Raw genomic sequence first — 20,199 nt, 5'->3', positions numbered from 1 at the left:
CTATGGGGCAGGAGCTGCTGTGGGGCTGATGTTGGTCTTATCAATGGGGCAGGAGATGCTGTGGGTGTAGGTCTATGGGGCAGAAGCTGCTGTCGGGCATATGTGAGCCAGATGTATCGGGCAGGAGCTGCTGTGGGTCAGATGTGGGTCACATCTTTGGGGCAGGAGCTGAGGTGGGGCAGAGGTGGGACTGATCTTTTGGGCAGGAGCTACTGTGGATATGATGTGGGTCAGATCTATAGGGAAGGTGCTGCTGTGGGGCTGATGTGGGTCACATCTATGGAGCAGGAGCTGCTGTGAGGCACATGTGGGTCGGGTCTATGGGGGAGGTGCTGCTGTGGGGAAGATGTGGGTCTGATCAATGGGGAAGGATCTGCTGTGGGGATGATGTGGGTAAGATCTATGGGCCAGGAGCTGCTGGGGGCTGATGTAGGTCAGATCTATGGGGCAGGAGCTGCTGTGGGGCAGACGTGGGTCAGATATTTGGGGCAGGAGATGTTGTGGTTCAAATCTATGGGGCAGGAGATGCTGTGGAGATGATGTGGGTCAGATATATGGGGCAGTAGCTGATGTGGGGCAGATGTGGGTCCGAACAATGGGGCAGGAGCTACTGTGGAGATTATGTGGGTAAGATCTATTGGGCAGATGCTGCTGTCAGGCAAATATGAGTCAGATCTATGGGACAGGAGCTGCTGTGGGGCAGATCTATGGGACAGGAGCTGCTGTGTGGCTGATGTGGGTCAGATCTATGGGGCAGGAGCTGCTGTGGGGTAGATGTGGGTCAGATCTATGGGGCAGGAGCCGCTTTGGGGCTTATGGGGGTTAGATCATTTCGGTAGGAGCTGCTGTGGGTCAGATATATGGGGCAGGAGATGCAGTGGGGCAGTAGTGGGTCAGATCTATTGAGAAGGATCTGCTGTGGGGTAGATGTGGGTCAGATATATGGGGCAGGAGCTGCTGTGGGGTAGATGTGGGTCAGATATATGGGGCAGGAGCTGCTGTGGGGCAGATGTGGGTCTGATCTATGGGGCAGGAGATGTTGTGGGTCAGAGCTATGGGGCAGAAGCTGCTCTGGGGCTGATTTGGGTCAGTTTTTTGGGAAAGGTGCTGCTTTGGGGCTGATGTGGGTCAGATCTATGGGGCAGGTGGTGCTGTTGGTCTCATTGGTGTAAGATCTATGGGGCAGGAGCTGCTGTGGGACTAATGTGGGTCAGATCTATTTGTCAGGAGCTTCTCTGTGGCACATGTGGGTCAGATCTATGGGGAGGGAGCAGCTGTGGGACTGATGGGGTTTAGATCAATTGAGCAGGTGCTGCTGTCGGTCAGAACTATGGGGCAGGAGCTGCTGTGAGGCAGAGGTGGGTCAGATCTATGGGTCACGAGCTGCTGTGGGTCAGATCTATGGGGCAGGAGCTGCTGTGGGACACATGTGGTTCAGATTTATGGGTAGGTGTAGCTGTGGGGCTCATGTGGGTCAGATCTATGGGGCAGGAGCTGCTGTGTGGCTGATATGGTTCAGATCAATGGGGCAGGAGCTGGTGTGGGGCTGATGTGGGTCAGATCTATGGGGCAGGAGCTGGTGTGGGGCTGATTTGGGTCAGATCTATGGGGCAGGAGCTGCTGTGGGGCAGATGTAGGTCAGATCTATGGGGCAGGAGCTGCTATGGGGCAGATGTGGGTCTGATCTATGGGGCAGGAGTTGCTGTGGGGCTGATGTGGGTCAGTTCTATGGGGCAGGAGCTGCTGTGTGGCTGATGAGGGTCAGATCTATGGGGCAGGAGCTGCTGTGTGGCTGATGATTTGGGTCAGATCTATGGGGCAGTAGCTGCTGTGGGGCTGATGTTGGTCAGATCAATGGGGCAGGAGCTGCTGTGGGGTAGATATGGGTCATCTTGATGGGCCAGGAGCTGCTGTGGTGCAGATGTGGGTCAGATCTATGGGGCAGTAGCTGCTGTGGGGCAGATGTGGGTCAGATCTATGGGGCAGGTGATGCTGTTGGTCAGATCTATGGGGCAGGAGTTGCTGTGGGGCACATGTGGGTACGATGTATAGGGCAGGAGCTGCTGTGGGGCTGATGTGGGTCAGATCTATGGGACAGGAGCTGCTGTTGGGCTGATGTGGGTCATATCTATGTGGCAGGAGCTGCTCTGGGGCTTATGTGGGTCAGATCTATGGGGCAGGAGCTGCTGTGGGGCTGATTTGGGTCAGATCTATGGGGCAGGAGTTGCTGTGGGGCTGATGAGGGACAGATCTATGGGGCAGGAATTTCTGTGGGGCATATGTGGGTCAGATCTATTGGTCAGGAGCTGCTCTGGGGCACATGTGGGTCAGATCTATAGGGCAGGAGCTGCTGTGGAACTGATGTGGGTCAGTTCTATGGGGCAGGAGCTGCTGTGGGGCAGATGTGGGTCAGATCTATGGGGCAGGAGCTGCTGTGGGGCAGATGTGGGTCAGATCTGTGGGACAGGAGCTGCTGTGTGGCTCATGTGGTTGAGATCTATGGGGCAGGAGCTGCTGTGGGGAAGACGTGGGTCAGATCTATGGGGCAGGAGCTGCTGTGGGGGTGATGTGTGTCAGATCTATGGGGCAGGAGATGCTATGGCGTTGATGTTGGTAAGATATATGGGGCAGGAGCTGCAGTGGGGTAGATGTGGGTCTGATCTATGGGGCAGGAGCTGTTGTGGGTCCGATGTGGGTCAGATCTATGGGGTGGGAGCTGCTGTGTGGCTGACGTGGGTCTGATCTATGGGGCAGGAGCTTCTTTGGGGCTGATGTGGGTCAGATCTATGGGGCAGGAGCTGCTGTGGGGATAATGTGGGTCAGATCTATGGGGCAGGAGCTGCTATGGGGCAGATGTGGGTCATATCTATGGGGCAGGAGCTGCTGTGGGGCAGATGTGGGTCTGATCTATGGGGCAGGAGCTGCTGTGGGGCTGATGAGGGTCAGATCTATGGGGCAGGAGCTGCTGTGGGGCTGATTGGGATCAGATCTATGGGTCAGGAGCTGCTGTGTGGCTGATGTGGGTCTGATCTATGAGACAGGAGCTGCTGTGGGGCACATGTTGGTCAGATCTATGGGGCAGGAGCTTTTGTGGGGCACATGGGTATCAGATGATTGGGGCAGGAGCTGTTGTGGGGCACATGTCGGTAGATCTATGTGGCAGGAGCTGCTGTGGGGCAGATGTGGGTCAGATCTATGGGCAGTAGCTGCTCTGGGGCAGATGTGGGTCTGATCTATGGGGCAGGAGCTGCTCTGGATCACATGTTGGTCAGATATATGGGGCAGGAGCTGCTGTGGGGATGATTTGGGTCAGATCTATGGGGCAGGAGCTGCTATGGGGCAGATGTGGGTCTGATCTATGGGGCAGGAGTTGCTGTGGGGCTGATGTGGGTCAGTTCTATGGGGCAGGAGCTGCTGTGTGGCTGATGAGGGTCAGATCTATGGGGCAGGAGCAGCTGTGGGGCTGATGTGGGTCAGATCTATGGGACAGGAGCTGCTGTGGGGCTGATGTGGGTCAGATCTATGTGGCAGGAGCTTCTCTGGGGCATATGTGGGTCAGATCTATGGGGCAGGAGCTGCTGTGGGGCTGATTTGGGTCAGATCTATGGGGCAGGAGTTGCTGTGGGGCTGATGAGGGACAGATCTATGGGGCAGGAACTTCTGTGGGGCATATGTGGGTCAGATCTATTGGTCGTGAGCTGCTCTGGGGCACATGTGGGTCAGATCTATAGGGCAGGAGCTGCTGTGGAACTGATGTGGGTCAGTTCTATGGGGCAGGAGCTGCTGTGGGGCCGATGTGGGTCAGATCTATGGGGCAGGAGCTGCTGTGGGGCAGATGTGGGTCAGATCTATGGGGCAGGAGCTGCTGTGGGGCAGATGTGGGTCAGAACAATGGGGCAGGATCTGCTGTGGGGCAGATTTTCATCACATCTATGTGGGAGAATATGGTTTCGGGCTGATGAGTGTCTCATCTATGCGGCAGGAGCAACTGTGGGGCTGATGTGGGTCGTATCTTTAGGGCAGGAGTTGCTGTGGGTCAGATCTATGGGGCAGGATATGAAGTGGGGTAGATGTGGATCAGATCTATGGGGCAGGCGCTTCTGTGTGTCTGATATGGGTCAGATCTATGGGGCAGGAGCTGCCATGGGGCAGATCTATTGGGCAGGAGCTGCAGTGGGTCTCATGTTGTTCAGATCTATGGGGCAGGAACTGCATTGTGTCTCATGTTGTTCAGATCTATGGGGTTGGAGCTGCTGTGGGGCACATGTGGGTCAGATCTATGAGGCAGGAGCTGCTTTGGGAAAGATGAGGGTCTGATCTATGGGGCAGGAGTATCTGTGGGGCAGATGAGGGTCAGAATTATGGGGAAGGAGCTGCTGTGGGGCTGAGGGGGGTCGGATCTATGGGGCAGGAGCTGTTGTGGGGCATATGTGTGTCAGATCTATGGGGCAGGAGCTGCTGTGGGGCTGATGTTGGTCTTATCAATGGGGCAGGAGATGCTGTGGGTGTAGGTCTATGGGGCAGAAGCTGCTGTCGGGCATATGTGAGCCAGATGTATCGGGCAGGAGCTGCTGTGGGTCAGATGTGGGTCACATCTTTGGGGCAGGAGCTGAGGTGGGGCAGAGGTGGGACTGATCTTTTGGGCAGGAGCTACTGTGGATATGATGTGGGTCAGATCTATAGGGAAGGTGCTGCTGTGGGGCTGATGTGGGTCACATCTATGGAGCAGGAGCTGCTGTGAGGCACATGTGGGTCGGGTCTATGGGGGAGGTGCTGCTGTGGGGAAGATGTGGGTCTGATCAATGGGGAAGGATCTGCTGTGGGGATGATGTGGGTAAGATCTATGGGCCAGGAGCTGGTGTGGGGCTGATTTGGGTCAGATCTATGGGGCAGGAGCTGCTGTGGGGCAGATGTAGGTCAGATCTATGGGGCAGGAGCTCTTGTGGGACTGATGAGGGTCAGACCTCTAAGGCTGGAGCTGATCTGGGTCAGATCTATGTGTCAGGAGCTGATGTGGGTCAGATCTATGGGGCAGAAGCTGTTGTGTTGCACATGAGCGTCAGATCTATGTGGCAGGAGCTGCTGTGGGGCTGATGTGGGTCAGATCTGTAGGGCAGGAGCTGCTGTGGGGTAGACGTGGGTAAGATCTATGTGGCAGGAGCTGCTGTCGGGCTGATGTGGGTCAGATCTATGGGGCAGGAGCTGCTGTGGGGTAGATATATGGGGCAGGAGAAGCTGTGGGTCAGATCTATGGGGCAGGAGCTGCTGTGGGGCACATGTGGTTCATATCTATTGGGAAGGAGCTGCTGTGGGGCAGATGTGGGTCATATCAATGGGGTAGCTGTTGCTGTGGGTTAGATCTATGGGGCAGAAGCTCCTTTCGGGCATATGTGAGTCAGATGTATAGCAATACCTGGCCCATAGATGTGACCCTCATCAGCCTCACAGCAGCTCCGGCCCCATAGATCTGAACCACATCTGACCAACAGCAGCTCCTGCCCCATAGATCTGAACCACATCTGACCAACAGCAGCTCCTGCCCCATAGATCTGACTCACATATGCCCGACAGCAGCTTCTGCCCCATAGATCTAACCCACAGCATCTCCTTCCCCATTGATATGACCCTCATCAGACCCACAGCTGCTCCAGCCCAATAGATATGACCCACATATACCCCTCAGCAGGTTATGCCCCATAGATCTGACCCACATGTGCCCCACAGCAACTCCTGCCCCATAGATCTGACCCACAGCAGCTCCTGCCCCATAGATCAGACCCACATCTGCCCCACAGCAACTCCTGCCCCATAGATCTGACCCACATGTGCACCACAGCAGCTCCTGCCCCATTGATCTGACCCACATGTGCCCCACAACAGCTCCTGACCCATAGATCTGATACACATGTGCCCCATAGCAGCTCCTGCCCCATAGATCTGACCCACAGCAACCCCACAGCAGCTCCTGCCCCGTAGATCTGACCCACAGCAGCTCCTGCCTCAATAGATCATACCCCAATTAGCCCCACAGCAGAACCTGTCCCATAGACCTGACCCACATGTGCCCCACAGCTGCTCCTGCTCCATAGATCTGACCCTCATCAGCCCCACAGCAGCTCCTGCCCAATAGATCAGTCCCACCTCTACCCCACAGCAGATCCTTCCCAATAGATCTGACCCACATCTGCCTCACAGCAGCTCCTGCCCTATAGATCTTACTGCAATCAGCCCCACAGCATTTCCTGCCCCATAGATCTGACCCACATCTACCCCACAGCAACTCTGGCCCCATAGATCTGACCCACATGTGCCCCACAGCAGCTCCTGCCCCATAGATCTGACACACATATACCCCAGAGCTGGTCCTGCACAATAGATCTGACCAACATCTACCCCACAGCAGCTCCTGCCCCATAGATCTTACGAACATCATCGCCATAGCATCTCCTGCCCCATAGATCTGACACACAGCAGCACCTGCCCCATAGATCTGACCCACATCTGCACTACAGCAGCTCCTGCCCCATAGATCTCACTCACATGTGCCCCAGAGCAGATACTGCCCGATAGATCTGACCCACAACTACCCCACAGCAGCTCCTGCCCCATAGATCTGACCCACATCTGCACTACAGCAGCTCCTGCCCCATACATCTGACCAACATCTACCCCAAAGCAGCTCCTGCCCCATAGATCTCACTCACATGTGCCCCAGAGCAGATCCTGCCCCATAGATCAGACCCACAACTATACCACAGCAGCTCCTGCCCCATAGATCTGACCCACATCAGCCCCACACCAGCACCTGCCCCATTGATCTGACCCACACCAGCCCCACAGCAGCTCCTGCCCCATAGATATGACACACACCTGCCCCACAGCAGCTCCTTCCCTATAGATCTGACCCACATAAGCCCCACAGCAGCACCTGTTCCGTAGATCTGACCCACATCAGCCCCACAGCAGCTCCTGCCCCATAGATATGACCCACCTCAGCCCCTGCCTCAGAGCAGGGATCCTTCCTGTGGTTGTTCTTGTCCACGTCCCTCAAAGCAGCAGCTGGTGAAACAGATCCACATTGTTTTTCCAGGTGCGGATGGTGAGGAACACGCAAATGCCGCAGACAATAATTTTATCGAGAAGTACTGCCTGGGATTTGGTGTGGCTATCTTCGTTACCATGCTGATGGCAATGTTTTCGTGCTATCGTCTTGTCCGACAACGGAGGCAGATAAACCAGTGAGTTCTTGTTCACCCCCAACCCCATCCTGCCCCCTCTCTTTACTATAGGGATCCTGTGAGCAAGGAGGCATTTCTAGTTAAAGCAGCATAGAGAAGCCAGTTAGTTGTTGCCTAACACTGTCTGAGATTGACACTGTCAGACATTTAACTGGCCTCGCCATTCCTGCTGCATGTTCTTACTGCTGGGCCTGAGACAGGCCGGGAGCTGAGGGTGGCTCTATCATGCACTGTGAGGAAGGAGAGCAGGGGGTTCTCCTGTGCCCTCAGCACGTTTCTCTCCCTGCAGGCGCCTTGCTGAAGATGCTGCAGTCCAGCATATTGCCCGCAGCAACCTCACGCTTGGACAAACAGCTTGCTCGCCTCAGTGCGCCGCACAGAAAAGACGTGGCACAAACAACCGGTGCCTGTGCAGTGACAATCTGCCCACCAGCCGCAGAGCACCACCAGAGCGGCCCCTGCCAGGCCTGACGGCTGTCGGGCTCAGCTGCCCCCAGTGCAGCCCCCGTAGCCCACCAGCCCAGGCTCCGTGGCCCCTGGGAAGTACATCATGCCCAGTGGCCCCTATCCACCTTGGGCATCAACACCTCTTTCAGGGGACAGGAGGGACCCACCTGGTTTGGAAGCTTGCAGTCATCGGCTAGCACCCAAACAGCAGCACCCTGGCATCAACACCACCCTCCTGTCCCCCACCACCATCCTTCAGGGGTTGGCAGTGGCTCCCTCAAAGTGTCACCCGCAGGCAGCCACTGCCTCAGGGAAGCTTGAGAGGCCTGTCAGCCTCCAGCACCATCTCTGCCCTCACCCTCCCCTCCACCATCCATCAGGGGATGGAAGCGACCCCAGCAGAGTATAGACCTGGGGACATCATCCAACAGACGGACGACCATTGCCTGGGGGAAGCCAACTGGCCCAGCAGCCCCCTGTCCCCCCCAGGAACTGTCACCAACTTTCCTTCACCATCCTTCAGGAGGTTGGAGCAGCCCCCACAGGGTGGCAGTTTGAGGGCATCATCCGACACCCAGAAAACTACAGCCAGGGGAAAGCATACCAGGCCCCACAGCTCCCAGCCCCCCACAGCACCAACTCTGCCCTCCCGCTCCTCTCCTCCATCCTTCAGGATGTGGGAGTGCCCCCCCCCACAGGGTCGGCATGGGGGCAACACCTGTAAAACCTCTGCCTGGAAAAAGTATGACAGGCCCAGCAGCCCCAAGATCCCCCCAGCACCACCTCTCTCTTCATGCTCCTCTCCACCATTGGTCAGGGGGTGGGAGCATCTTCACTGGTCAACACAACAGGGGGTTCTTTCTTTAACATCCTTATTACACCTTCCGAACTGAGTATACCTTTTCTACAAAAATTCTCAGCACCACAGATGATCATATTCAAAACATCTATAACTATATGGAATATAGATATTGTAAATTAATTCAATAAAGTTCAACAACAAAACAAAATAACCAAGAAGCTGCTTCCTTCAAAAGGCAGAGTATTCTGACGAGGAGAAAACAGCAATACTAACATCACGTCACAGCGTTGCCATCAGGGCTCAAGCTAAGGCAGCCAGCTGACCAGGGCAGAACTTGTGTTAGATGCTGCTCAGTGACAACACCCAGAATGAAGTAGCAAGGATGTGAAGTGTAGGAGACTACTTGCGCTTATCACATTCTGTCTGCTGTAACAGCACTACTCAAAGATTTCTAATCGGGCCAAGATCTTTGTGAAGCAGCAGTTTGTTCATTACTGCCATCATGGCCGCACACCCCTACTGACTGTTGGGCAGGGCTGCAGTGGAGAACGCCCTCCACACGCAGTCCTGGGCAGGCAAGGGCTGTCGGTGCACAGTGCCACACGCTCCTTGCCATCTGCACACACGTGGGCTGGCTTTGCACTGCCAGGCACATCGTCTCGCCTGGGCACTGCAGGTCCTCGCTTGGTGGTATGCAGAGACAGCGGGGCCAACAGATGAAGTTATCTGTGTTGTGTGCAATACTTGCATGACTTGGGAGCTGACAATCCTTGTGGTTCTCTGTCCTGCTCCAATTTATAGGAAGGAGAGGAGGTCCATACGTGTATGCCTGAGCATGGTTCAAATGTTGGAGGACAGACGCTATTACGATTTAGGGTGATTAGGAAGGGAAGGCGGGCAATAGAAAAGACAGGAAAAAGAATCAAGGAGTCTTTATAGGAAGCAAGAGGGAGAGAGAGTCACCACCATGGATCTGACGTGTTTAGTAGTTCAGTCATTGATCTTCAGTAGTGGTGGGTCATCAGGAGTTGTTGTTCCGCTGACGATGACTGTGACCACGGCAACAGTTTCCAATGATAGTATAAACTTACAAATAAGTCCAACGTGGTTCAGTCAGCTCTCCTTGGTGTGACAGCTCAAATCCAAAATGGTTGAGTCAGCTCTCCTTGGAATGGCAGCTTCTGGCTCTGGGATTTCATCTGGACCTTGCCAGCAGACAAGAGGGAGCAGGGACGCCCACCTGCTTCTTGTTCTTCACCGGACACGATGGTATCATTCCCCAGTTTTCCCATACCAAGCTGGAGCCAGATCTTCTGCCAGTAAACACTTCTGAGCACCCTCTTCTGGAGGTGAACAGCTCTGGAGGAAGGTGCTTTCAAATGTCCACAAAGTGATGTTGATTGTCACACAGTAGCACCCATCACTTGCCTCCTCCATAAATCAGTTACAGTCTTGTTGGTGAACCTGAAGACAAAACGTCATCACGCTGGAACAAACAGCCACACACCAGTATCACAGAGTCACAGAATGACCCAGGTTGGAAGGGACCTCATGGATCATGAAGAACAAACCCCCCTGCCTGGCAGGGCCACCAAACATACACCTTTACTAGATCAGGTTGCCCAGGGCCCTGTCCAACCTGGCCCTGAACACCCCCAAGGACGGGGCATCCACAACCTCCCTGGGCAGCCCGTTCCAGGGCCTAACCACTCTGCTAGTAAACAACTTTCCCCCTAACATCCAACCTAAATGTTCCCTCTTTCAACTTCAATCAGTTTCCCCTTGTCCTGCTATTACCAGCCCCCTCCTCATCCTATGTGGAACACCAGTGCCAGCAGTGCGGCCGCCATTTTAGAACCCTCTCCACGTCACCTTGGTCACCGCTGCCGCGCGCAACGCACTCGCCTCTGACAGCTGTGGCAGTTAGCAGCCATGTCGGCAGCTAAGAGGGCTAGGGTAGAAGTTTTCCCTGTTTCAGGCGGGAGGATGGAGCTGGGGGCCCTAGGAGTGAGAAGGAGGAGGGGGCCCGCCATGACCACCAGGCAGCTGGGTCAGATCTCTGAGGCAGGGGCTGAGGTGGGTCATATCTATGGGGCAGGAGCTGCTGTGGGGCTGATGTGTGTCAGATCTACAGAACAGGTGCTGCTGTGGTGCTTATGTGGGTCAGATCTATAGGGAAGGAGCTGCTGTGGGGCAGGTGTGTGTCATATCTGTGGGGCAGGAGCTGCTGTGGGGCTGGTGTGGGTCAGATCAATGGGGCAGGAGCTGGTGTGGGGCTGATGTGGGTCATATCTATGGGGCAGGAGCTGCTGTGGGGCTGATTTGGATCAGATCTATGGGGCAGGAGCAGCTGTGGGGTAGTTGTGGGTCAGATCTATGGGGCAGGATCTGCTCTGGGGCACATGTGAGTGAGATCTATGGGGCAGGAGCTGCTGTGGGGTAGATGTTGGTCAGATCTATGGGGCAGGTGTAGCTGTGGGGCATATGTGAGTCAGATGTATGCGGCAGGAGCTCCTGTAGTGCAGATGTGGGTCAGATGTATGGGGCAGGAGCTGCTGTGGGGTAGTTGTGGGTCAGATCTATGGGGCAGTATCTGCTCTGGGGCACATGTGAGTGGGATCTATGGGGCAGGAGCTGCTGTAGTGCAGATGTGGGTCAGATCTATGGGGCAGGAGCTGCTGTGGGGCAGATCTATGGGACAGGAGGTGCTGTGGTGCACATGTTGGTCAGATCTATGGGGCAGGAGCCGCTGTGGGTCAGATCTACTGGGCTGGAGATGCTGTGGGGCTGATGTGGGTCAGATCTATGGGGCAGGAGCTCCTGTGGGGCACATGTATATCAGATCTTTGGGGCAGGAGCAGTTGTGGGGATGATGTGTGTCAGATCTACGGAACAGGAGCTGCTGTGGGTCTTATGTGGGTCAGATCTATAGGGAAGGAGCTGCTGTAGGGCGCATGTGGGTCAGATCTATGGGGCAGGAGATGCTGTGGGGCAGATGTGGGTATGATCTGTGGGACAGGAGCTGCTGTGTGGCTCATGTGGTTGAGATCTATGGGGCAGGAGCTGCTGTGGGGAAGACGTGGGTCAGATCTATGGGGCAGGAGCTGCTGTGGGGAAGACGTGGGTCAGATCTATGGGGCAGGAGCTGCTGTGGGGAAGACGTGGGTCAGATATATGGTGCAGGAGCTTCTGTGGGGTAGATGTGGGTCAGATCTATGGGACTGGAGCTGCTGTGGGTCTGATGGGTTTAGATCTATGGGGCAGGAGCTGCTGTGTGGGTGATGTGTGTCAGATCTATGGGGCAGGAGATGCTATGGCGCTGATGTTGGTAAGATATATGGGGCAGGAGCTGCTGTGGGGTAGATGTGGGTCTGATCTATGGGGCAGGAGCTGTTGTGGGTCCAATGTGGGTCAGAATTATGGGGCGGGAGCTGCTGTGTGGCTGACGCTGGTCTGATCTATGGGGCAGGAGCTTCTTTGGGGCTGATGTGGGTCAGATCAATGGGGCAGGAGCTGCTGTGGGGATAATGTGGGTCAGATCGATTGGGCAGGATCTGGTATGGGGCAGATGTGGGTCAGATCTATGGGGCAGGAGCTGCTGTGGGGCAGATATGGGTCTGATCTATGGGGCAGGAGCTGCTGTGGGGCTGATGAGGGTCAGATCTATAAGGCAGGAGATGCTGTGGGGCTGATTGGGATCAGATCGATGGTTCAGGAGCTGCTGTGTGGCTGATGTGGGTCTGATCTATGGGGCAGGAGCTTCTTTGGGGCTGATGTGGGTCAGATCTATGGGGCGGGAGCTGTTCTGGGGCAGATGTGGGTCAGATCTATGTGGCAGGAGCAGCTGTTGGTCAGATCTATGGGGTTGGAGCTCCTAAGGGGCAGATGTGGGTCTGATCTATGGGGCAGGAGATGCTGTGGGGTTGATGAGGGTCAGATCTATAAGGCAGGAGATGCTGTGGGGCTGATTGGGATCAGATCTATGGGGCAGGGACTTCTTTGGGGCTGATGTGGGTCAGATCTATGGGGCGGGAGCTGTTCTGGGGCAGATGTGGGTCAGATCTATGTGGCAGGAGCAGCTGTTGGTCAGATCTATGGGGTTGGAGCTCCTAAGGAGCAGATGTGGGTCGGATCTATGGGGCAGGAGATGCTGTGGTGCTGATGTGGGTCAGATCTATGGGGCAAGAGCTGTTCTGTGGCTGATGAGGGTCAGATCTATTGGGCAGGAGCTGCTGTGGTGCTGATGTGTTTAAGATCTATGAGACAGGAGCTGCTGTGGGGCACATGTTGGTCAGATCTATGGGGCAGGAGCTGTTGTGGGGCACATGGGTATCAGATCTTTGGGGCAGGAGCTGTTGTGGGGCACATGTCGGTAGATCTATGTGGCAGGAGCTGATGTGGGGCAGATGTGGGTCAGATCTATGAGGTAGGTGCTGCTGTGGAGCTGGTGTTGGTCAGATCTGTGGGGCAGGAGCTGCTGTGTTGCTGCTGAGGGTCAGATCTATGGGGCAGGAGCTGCTATGGGGCCTATGTGGGACAGATCTGTGGGACAGGAGCTGCTGTGGGGCTCATGTGGTTGAGATCTATGGGACAGGCATTGCTGTGGATTTTATATGGGTCAGATATATGGGGCAGGAGTTGCTATGGGGCAGATGTGGGTCAGATCTATGGGGCAGGAGCTGCAGTGGGGCAGATGTGAGTCAGATCAATGGGGCAGGAGCTGCTGTGGGGATGATGAGGGTCATATCTATGGGGCAGGAGCTGCTGTGGGGCTGATTTGGATCAGATCTATGGGGCAGGAGCAGCTGTGGGGTAGTTGTGGGTCAGATCTATGGGGCAGGATCTGCTCTGGGGCACATGTGAGTGAGATCTATGGGGCAGGAGCTGCTGTGGGGATGATGAGGGTCAGATCTATGGGGCAGGAGCTGCTGAGGGGTAGATCTATGGTGCAGGAGCTGTTGTGAGGCTGATGATGGTCTGATCTATAAGGCAGGAGCAGCTGTGGGGCGCAAGTGCGTCAGATTTATGGGGCAGGAGCTGCTGTGTGGCTGATGCGGGTCAGATCTATGGGGCAGGAGCTGCTGTGGGGCACATGTGGTTCAGATGTATGGGGCAGGAGCTGCTGTGGGGCAGATGTGGGTCAGATCTATGGGCAGGAGCTGCTTTGGGGACGATGTGGGTCAGATCTATGGGGCAGGAGCTGCTGTGGGGTTGGTGTGGGTCAGATCTATGGGGCAGGAGCTTCTGTGGGTTTATGTGGGTCAGATCAATGGGGCAGGAGCTGCTGTGTGGCTGATGAGGTACAAATCTACGGGACAGGAGCTGCTGTGGGGCTCAGGGGGGACAGATCTATGAGGGAGGAGCTGCTGTGGGTCTGATCTATGGGTCAGGAGCTGCTGTGGGGCTGATGAGGGTCAGATCTATGGGGCAGGATCTGCGGTGGGGCTGATGTGGGTCTGATCTATGGGCAGGAGCTGCTGTGGGGCAGATGTGGGTCAGATCTATGGGGCAGGAGCTGCTTTGGGGCAGATGTGGGTCAGATCTATGGGGTATGTGCTGCTGTTGAGCTGATGTTGGTAAGATCTATAGGGCAGGAGCTGCTGTGGTGTATATGTGGGTCATATCTGTGGGGCAGGTGCTGCTGTGTTGCTGCTGAGGGTCAGATCTATGGGGCAGAAGATGCTGTGGGGATGATGAGGGTCACATCTGTGTAGCAGGAGCTGCTGTGTGGTAGATCTATGGGGCAGGAGCTGTTGTGAGGCTGATGAGGGTCTGATCTGTAAGGCAGGAGCTGCAGTGGGGCATATGTTTGTCAGATTTATTGGGCAGGAGCTGTTGTAGGGCGCATGTGGGTCAGATCTATGGGGCAGGAGATGCTGTGGGGCAGATGTGGGTAAGATCTATCGGGCAGGAGCTGCTGTGGGGCTGAAGTGTGTCAGATCTATGGGGCAGGAGCTGCTGTGGGGCAGATGTGGGTCAGATCTATGGGGCAGGAGCTGCTGTGGGGCAGATGTTGGTCTGATCTATGGGGCAGGAGCTGCTGTGGGGCTGATGAGGGTCAGATCTATTGGGCAGGAGCTGCTGTCGGGCTGATGTGGGTCAGATCTATGGCGCAGGAGCTCCTGTCGGGCTGATGTTGGTCAGATCTATGGGGCAGGAGCTGCTGTGGGGCTGATGAGGGTCAGATCTATGGGGCAGGAGCTGCTGTGGTGCTGATGGTGTTCTGATCTATGAGACAGGAGCTGCTGTGGGGCAGATGTGGTTCAGATTTTTAGGGCAGTAGGCTCTGTGGGGCAGATGTGCGTCAGATCGATGGGGCAGAAGATGCTCTGGGGCTGATGGGCTTCAGATCTATGGGGCAGAAGATACTGTGGGGCTAATGTGGGTCAGATCTATGGTGTAGGAGCTGCTATATGGCACATGTTGGTCAGATCTATGGGGCAGGAGCTGCTGTGGGGCTGATTGGGGTAAGATCTGTGTGGCAGGAGTAGCTGTGGGCAGATGTGGGTCAGATCTATGGGGCAGGAGCTGTTGTGGGTCCAATGTGGGTCAGAATTATGGGGCGGGAGCTGCTGTGTGGCTGACGCTGGTCTGATCTATGGGGCAGGAGCTTCTTTGGGGCTGATGTGGGTCAGATCAATGGGGCAGGAGCTGCTGTGGGGATAATGTGGGTCAGATCGATTGGGCAGGATCTGGTATGGGGCAGATGTGGGTCAGATCTATGGGGCAGGAGCTGCTGTGGGGCAGATATGGGTCTGATCTATGGGGCAGGAGCTGCTGTGGGGCTGATGAGGGTCAGATCTATAAGGCAGGAGATGCTGTGGGGCTGATTGGGATCAGATCGATGGTTCAGGAGCTGCTGTGTGGCTGATGTGGGTCTGATCTATGGGGCAGGAGCTTCTTTGGGGCTGATGTGGGTCAGATCTATGGGGCGGGAGCTGTTCTGGGGCAGATGTGGGTCAGATCTATGTGGCAGGAGCAGCTGTTGGTCAGATCTATGGGGTTGGAGCTCCTAAGGGGCAGATGTGGGTCTGATCTATGGGGCAGGAGATGCTGTGGGGTTGATGAGGGTCAGATCTATAAGGCAGGAGATGCTGTGGGGCTGATTGGGATCAGATCTATAAGGAAGGGACTTCTTTGGGGCTGATGTGGGTCAGATCTATGGGGCGGGAGCTGTTCTGGGGCAGATGTGGGTCAGATCTATGTGGCAGGAGCAGCTGTTGGTCAGATCTATGGGGTTGGAGCTCCTAAGGGGCAGATGTGGGTCGGATCTATGGGGCAGGAGATGCTGTGGTGCTGATGTGGGTCAGATCTATGGGGCAAGAGCTGTTCTGTGGCTGATGAGGGTCAGATCTATTGGGCAGGAGCTGCTGTGGTGCTGATGTGTTTAAGATCTATGAGACAGGAGCTGCTGTGGGGCACATGTTGGTCAGATCTATGGGGCAGGAGCTGTTGTGGGGCACATGGGTATCAGATCTTTGGGGCAGGAGCTGTTGTGGGGCACATGTCGGTAGATCTATGTGGCAGGAGCTGATGTGGGGCAGATGTGGGTCAGATCTATGAGGTAGGTGCTGCTGTGGAGCTGGTGTTGGTCAGATCTGTGGGGCAGGAGCTGCTGTGTTGCTGCTGAGGGTCAGATCTATGGGGCAGGAGCTGCTGTGGGGCTGATTGGGGTAAGATCTGTGTGGCAGGAGTAGCTGTGGGCAGATGTGGGTCAGATCTATGGGGCAGGAGCTGCTGTGGGGCAGATGTGGGTCAGATCTATGTGGCAGGAGCTGCTGTGGGGCAGATCTCTTGGACAGGAGCTGCTCTGGGGCACATTTTGGTCAGATCTATGGGGCAGGAGCTGCTGTGGTGTAGATGTGGGTCAGATCTATGGGACTGGAGCTGCTGTGGGTCTGATGGGGCTAGATCTGTGGGGCAGGAGCTGCTGTGGGGGTGATGTGGGTCCGATCTATGGGGCAGGAGCTGCTGTTTGGCTGATGTGGGTCTGATCTATGGGGCAGGAGCTTCTTTGGGGCTGATGTGCGTCAGATCTATGGGGCGGGAGCTGCTGTGCGTCTGATGTGGGTCAGATCTATGTGGAGAATGTTTATGCAGAATGGCTTCATGAGAAAGGACATGAAGAGATTCCACTAGTTAAATTGTAAAAGAATGAACGTGATTAAAGACAAAGACGGTCTATCCTAGGGCCGATCACGGGTTAAGCAGCTGAGAAGAAACCAGGATGTGAAAAGACAGGGTATGTAGCTAAAGACGAAATATGTATCTAGAGGCAAGGACGGCCTGAGGGAAAAGCAAGATGTGTAGCAAGGTGTAGACAGAGCTGCAAAGAAAAAGTATCCATAATTCTAACCACAAAGCTCAGATGAAGTAATGTGTAACCCACCTATCCTGAGCTTAACTTTTGCAATATGCATGAACTTATTACTGATTGTATAAATGAGATGCTGTAACACCTAATAAACGAGACTTGTTGACCATGATAGCATGAGACTTGTCTCCCGCTGTTACTTCCAACAAAGCTGTGTTACAGAAAGGCAGAATTTCTATACGTCCTTATCAAACTAGTTTTTTCTTCTTTTAGTTTGACTCCTGACTTTAACTTTGAAATCAGACAAAGACCTTACAGTAGCAGACGTATCTGATGAAGAATTCACCATTTGTTTACTGTTACAGCATGAAATGATTTGTAAAATGAGTACAGAGCAGGTAAAGAACATCTACCATGTGAAATCAAGGATCATCCATTCCTGCCCTAAACACACACTTATTCACCGAAAAAATTCTCCCTCTACATATCCAAAAGCTGATTTTAACAGAAATCAGAGCATAGACAGAAACACACAATCAAAATTAAAATGTTTCTTTGTAAGTCATTATGAAGTTAATAAAACATTTAATAAACACAGTGAGTCCGAGCTTCAGAGATGCTTTGTGTTTTTATTTATTTATCTAGCCGGAAGAATGTACACACACATTTCCTTGGACTGTGGTATTGAGAGATACACTTAAAGCAATCAAGCTGAAGTATAACAGAAGTATATCTAAAGCACCTTTCTTGAAGGACGGCAGGATCACTGAGGATAAGATAATACAGAGCCATAAATGAGAAGGATCAGAAGGACCAACCAACCTGTATAGCATTTCAGAGTGTAGCTGGTTCTTAGAAGAACGAATGACTCTATGGTTCTATGATTCTGTGACTTAAGGTTGGAAAAGACCACTGAAGGTCATCTAGTTCAACCATCAACCCACTCCCAGCATGCCCACTATGTCCCTCAGAGCCACATCTACACGTTTCTTGGACGTCTGCAGGGATGGTGATTCCACCATCACCCTGGGCAAACCTTTCCAATACCTAATGACTATTTTTGAGAAGTTGCTTCTCCGAACATCCAGTAGAACCTCTCCTGGCACAACTCTAAGCCACTCCCTCTTGTCCTGTCACTAGTTACACACAAAAAGAGGTTGAACCTCACCTCACCAGAACCCCCCTTCAGGAAGTTGTAGAGAGCAATGAGGTCTCCCCCCAAGCCTCCTCTTCGCCGGACTAAATACCCCCAGCTTCCTCAGCTGCTCCTCACAAGACTTATGCTCCAGACCCCACACCAGCCTCATTACCATTCTATGAACATGTGCCAGGGTCTTTCTTGTAGTGAGGGGGCCCAAAAATGAACACAGTGCTCAAGTCACAGCTTCACCAGTGCCAAGTACTGAGAGATTATCACCTCCCTGGTCCTGCTGGCAACACTATTTCTGATACAAGCCAGGCCTTCTAGGCTACCAGGCACACTGCTGGCTCACATTCATCTGGCTGTCAACGAACACCACCAGAATCTAGATTCTAGCCACAAGCCTGCAAAATGGAGTGGCATGATATTGTGATCAAAGTGCAGTAGCTGGCACTTGACTTTGTTGAAGCTTATACAATTGCCTTCAGCCCATTGATCCAGCCAATTCAGATCCCTCTGTAAGGCCTTCCTACTCTCAGGCAAACCAACACTTCCTTCCAGCGAGGAGTCATCTGCAAACACACTGAGGATACACTCAATCCCCCCATCCAGATCATCAATAAAGATATTAAACAGGACCTACCCCTATACTGACGCCTGGGGAAAAAAAAAAAAAAAAAAAAAAAAAGTCAATTAATGAAGCTGGGAAACAGCACAACATTAGGCACCTCTTTGTATTCTAAGTGAGACAAGAAAGAATATTTTCCACTTTAAATTCACAGTATGTAATTAGCAACAGGATAATAGTTATCTATAAATACCTACAAAATCCTTTTACTGAAGGCTTGTTTTGTTCTGGAGACAAACCATCTGTGCATTCCACTCAGAATCTGTATTTACAAATGCTCTGACTTATGTCATTGATATCAGATCAAAAGAACCACAAGCTAAAAACTGCTAACAAAGATAAGAACCAGCTTAAGTCGATCTGCATATACTAAAAGTTTAACTCTCACTGGGTTAGTAGAAAAAAACTACAGTACTGGAATGTAGAGGATTTTACAGACACTTTACACCTGTGTTTTTAACTGTGTATCTGAAGCCCAGGCTGCCCAGCAAAGCCACCAGGTGGCACGAACACATACTACCAGAGGTGCTTTCTCTCACCATCCCTCAGCAAAGGCACTGCCCCAAAACAAATTGTGCGATCAACCCACCAAATGACAGAAGCACAAAATCATTTATCTGAAATGAATCTGAAAATATCTGGCAAACCAATACCCTTCATAAAAAGAGGAAGAGATGATTAACAAAAAAAATACATTCTATTTCCTCACAATTATTGGGTTCAACTTCAGGCATCTTTTTATTCACTCAACATATCCTTTAAAAATCAGGTCACAGTAGCAGCCCCTGTTTTGTTACACAAGATGAAGAGCAGTCATGCCCTGCCCGGCATTAGAGTTCTCATCACCTGTTAACTCATCTGCGAGCTCATATGCAGCAATAATGTACAGATCAATCAGGAAATTAAAAAACAAATAAAAAACCAGCAGGATGCCATAAATGTTGCACTGATTCAGCAACAGGAGATAGTATTTACCTATTTGTGGCATTCGACTCTCTAAGACAAGATCAAACCATTTCAGAAACAATAAATGTCAAAAACCCTCTCAAATCTGTATCAAAGAGCATCAAGACCTCCAAAACATTGTACCCTAGAGCTTAAACTCTCAGGAAAGAAGATGACACATACATACAAGAAAATACTTTAAGGCTGTCAGAGAGAAGGCACCTACTACATTAAAGCATTGCAACTCGATCCTTGCAACACTGCAGTACTTGCAGTCTTTACAGTTTGCTGAATTCCATTTCTAGACCATCAGAAGAGCAGTAGAACAGGTGCCATTTGTAAACAGCGAGCTCTTCAGGAGTACAAGATGGATATTAACACTACCCAGCAAATGCATGCCTTGGGCAACAAATACATGAGCTCTACTTCACAGCGTCAATTGATGTGATATCTAAAGTATTCATAAATAATATCCACATATACTATTGGTTCCATTTAAATCTAATCAGAACTTGGTACAGTGTATATTAACAGTAATTGCAAAAACGGCTTTCAAGTTAAATTTTTCAATACATGGTCCTTCTACAAGGAATATAATGATTGCACCCAAAAAATTCAAATAGCATATCCATGCAACACTTAGATTGCTAAGAGGGATTAATAACTCTATTGACAAATGAAATG

The 20,199-nt window shown here is 52.9% G+C and overlaps 1 protein-coding gene across 1 annotated transcript; it reads left to right on the top strand.

The window, feature by feature from the left end:
* Positions 1-7,096: 7,096 nt before the first annotated feature.
* LOC146756029 (uncharacterized) lies at positions 7,097-8,686 on the top strand. Its single transcript, XM_085525018.1, has 2 exons — positions 7,097-7,238; positions 7,528-8,686. The coding sequence occupies exons 1-2, from the start codon at positions 7,180-7,182 to the stop codon at positions 7,880-7,882; spliced, it is 414 nt and encodes a 137-aa protein (XP_085381144.1). The 5' UTR covers positions 7,097-7,179; the 3' UTR covers positions 7,883-8,686.
* Positions 8,687-20,199: the final 11,513 nt, after the last annotated feature.

The sequence above is a fragment of the Coturnix japonica genome, chromosome 28 (assembly GCF_054131305.1).
Source record: "Coturnix japonica strain WE chromosome 28, WE-NBRP24, whole genome shotgun sequence".
Lineage (NCBI taxonomy): Eukaryota > Metazoa > Chordata > Aves > Galliformes > Phasianidae > Coturnix > Coturnix japonica.
This window is presented reverse-complemented; position numbering and strand designations above follow the sequence as displayed.

Bases quoted from the DNA above. Each gene is read 5' to 3' on its own strand.
- LOC146756029 (XM_085525018.1), top strand. From the start codon at position 7,180: ATGCTGATGGCAATGTTTTCGTGCTATCGTCTTGTCCGACAACGGAGG. The intron at 7,239-7,527 runs GTGAGTTCTTGT...CTCTCCCTGCAG, and splicing joins CAACGGAGGCAGATAAACCA to GCGCCTTGCTGAAGATGCTG.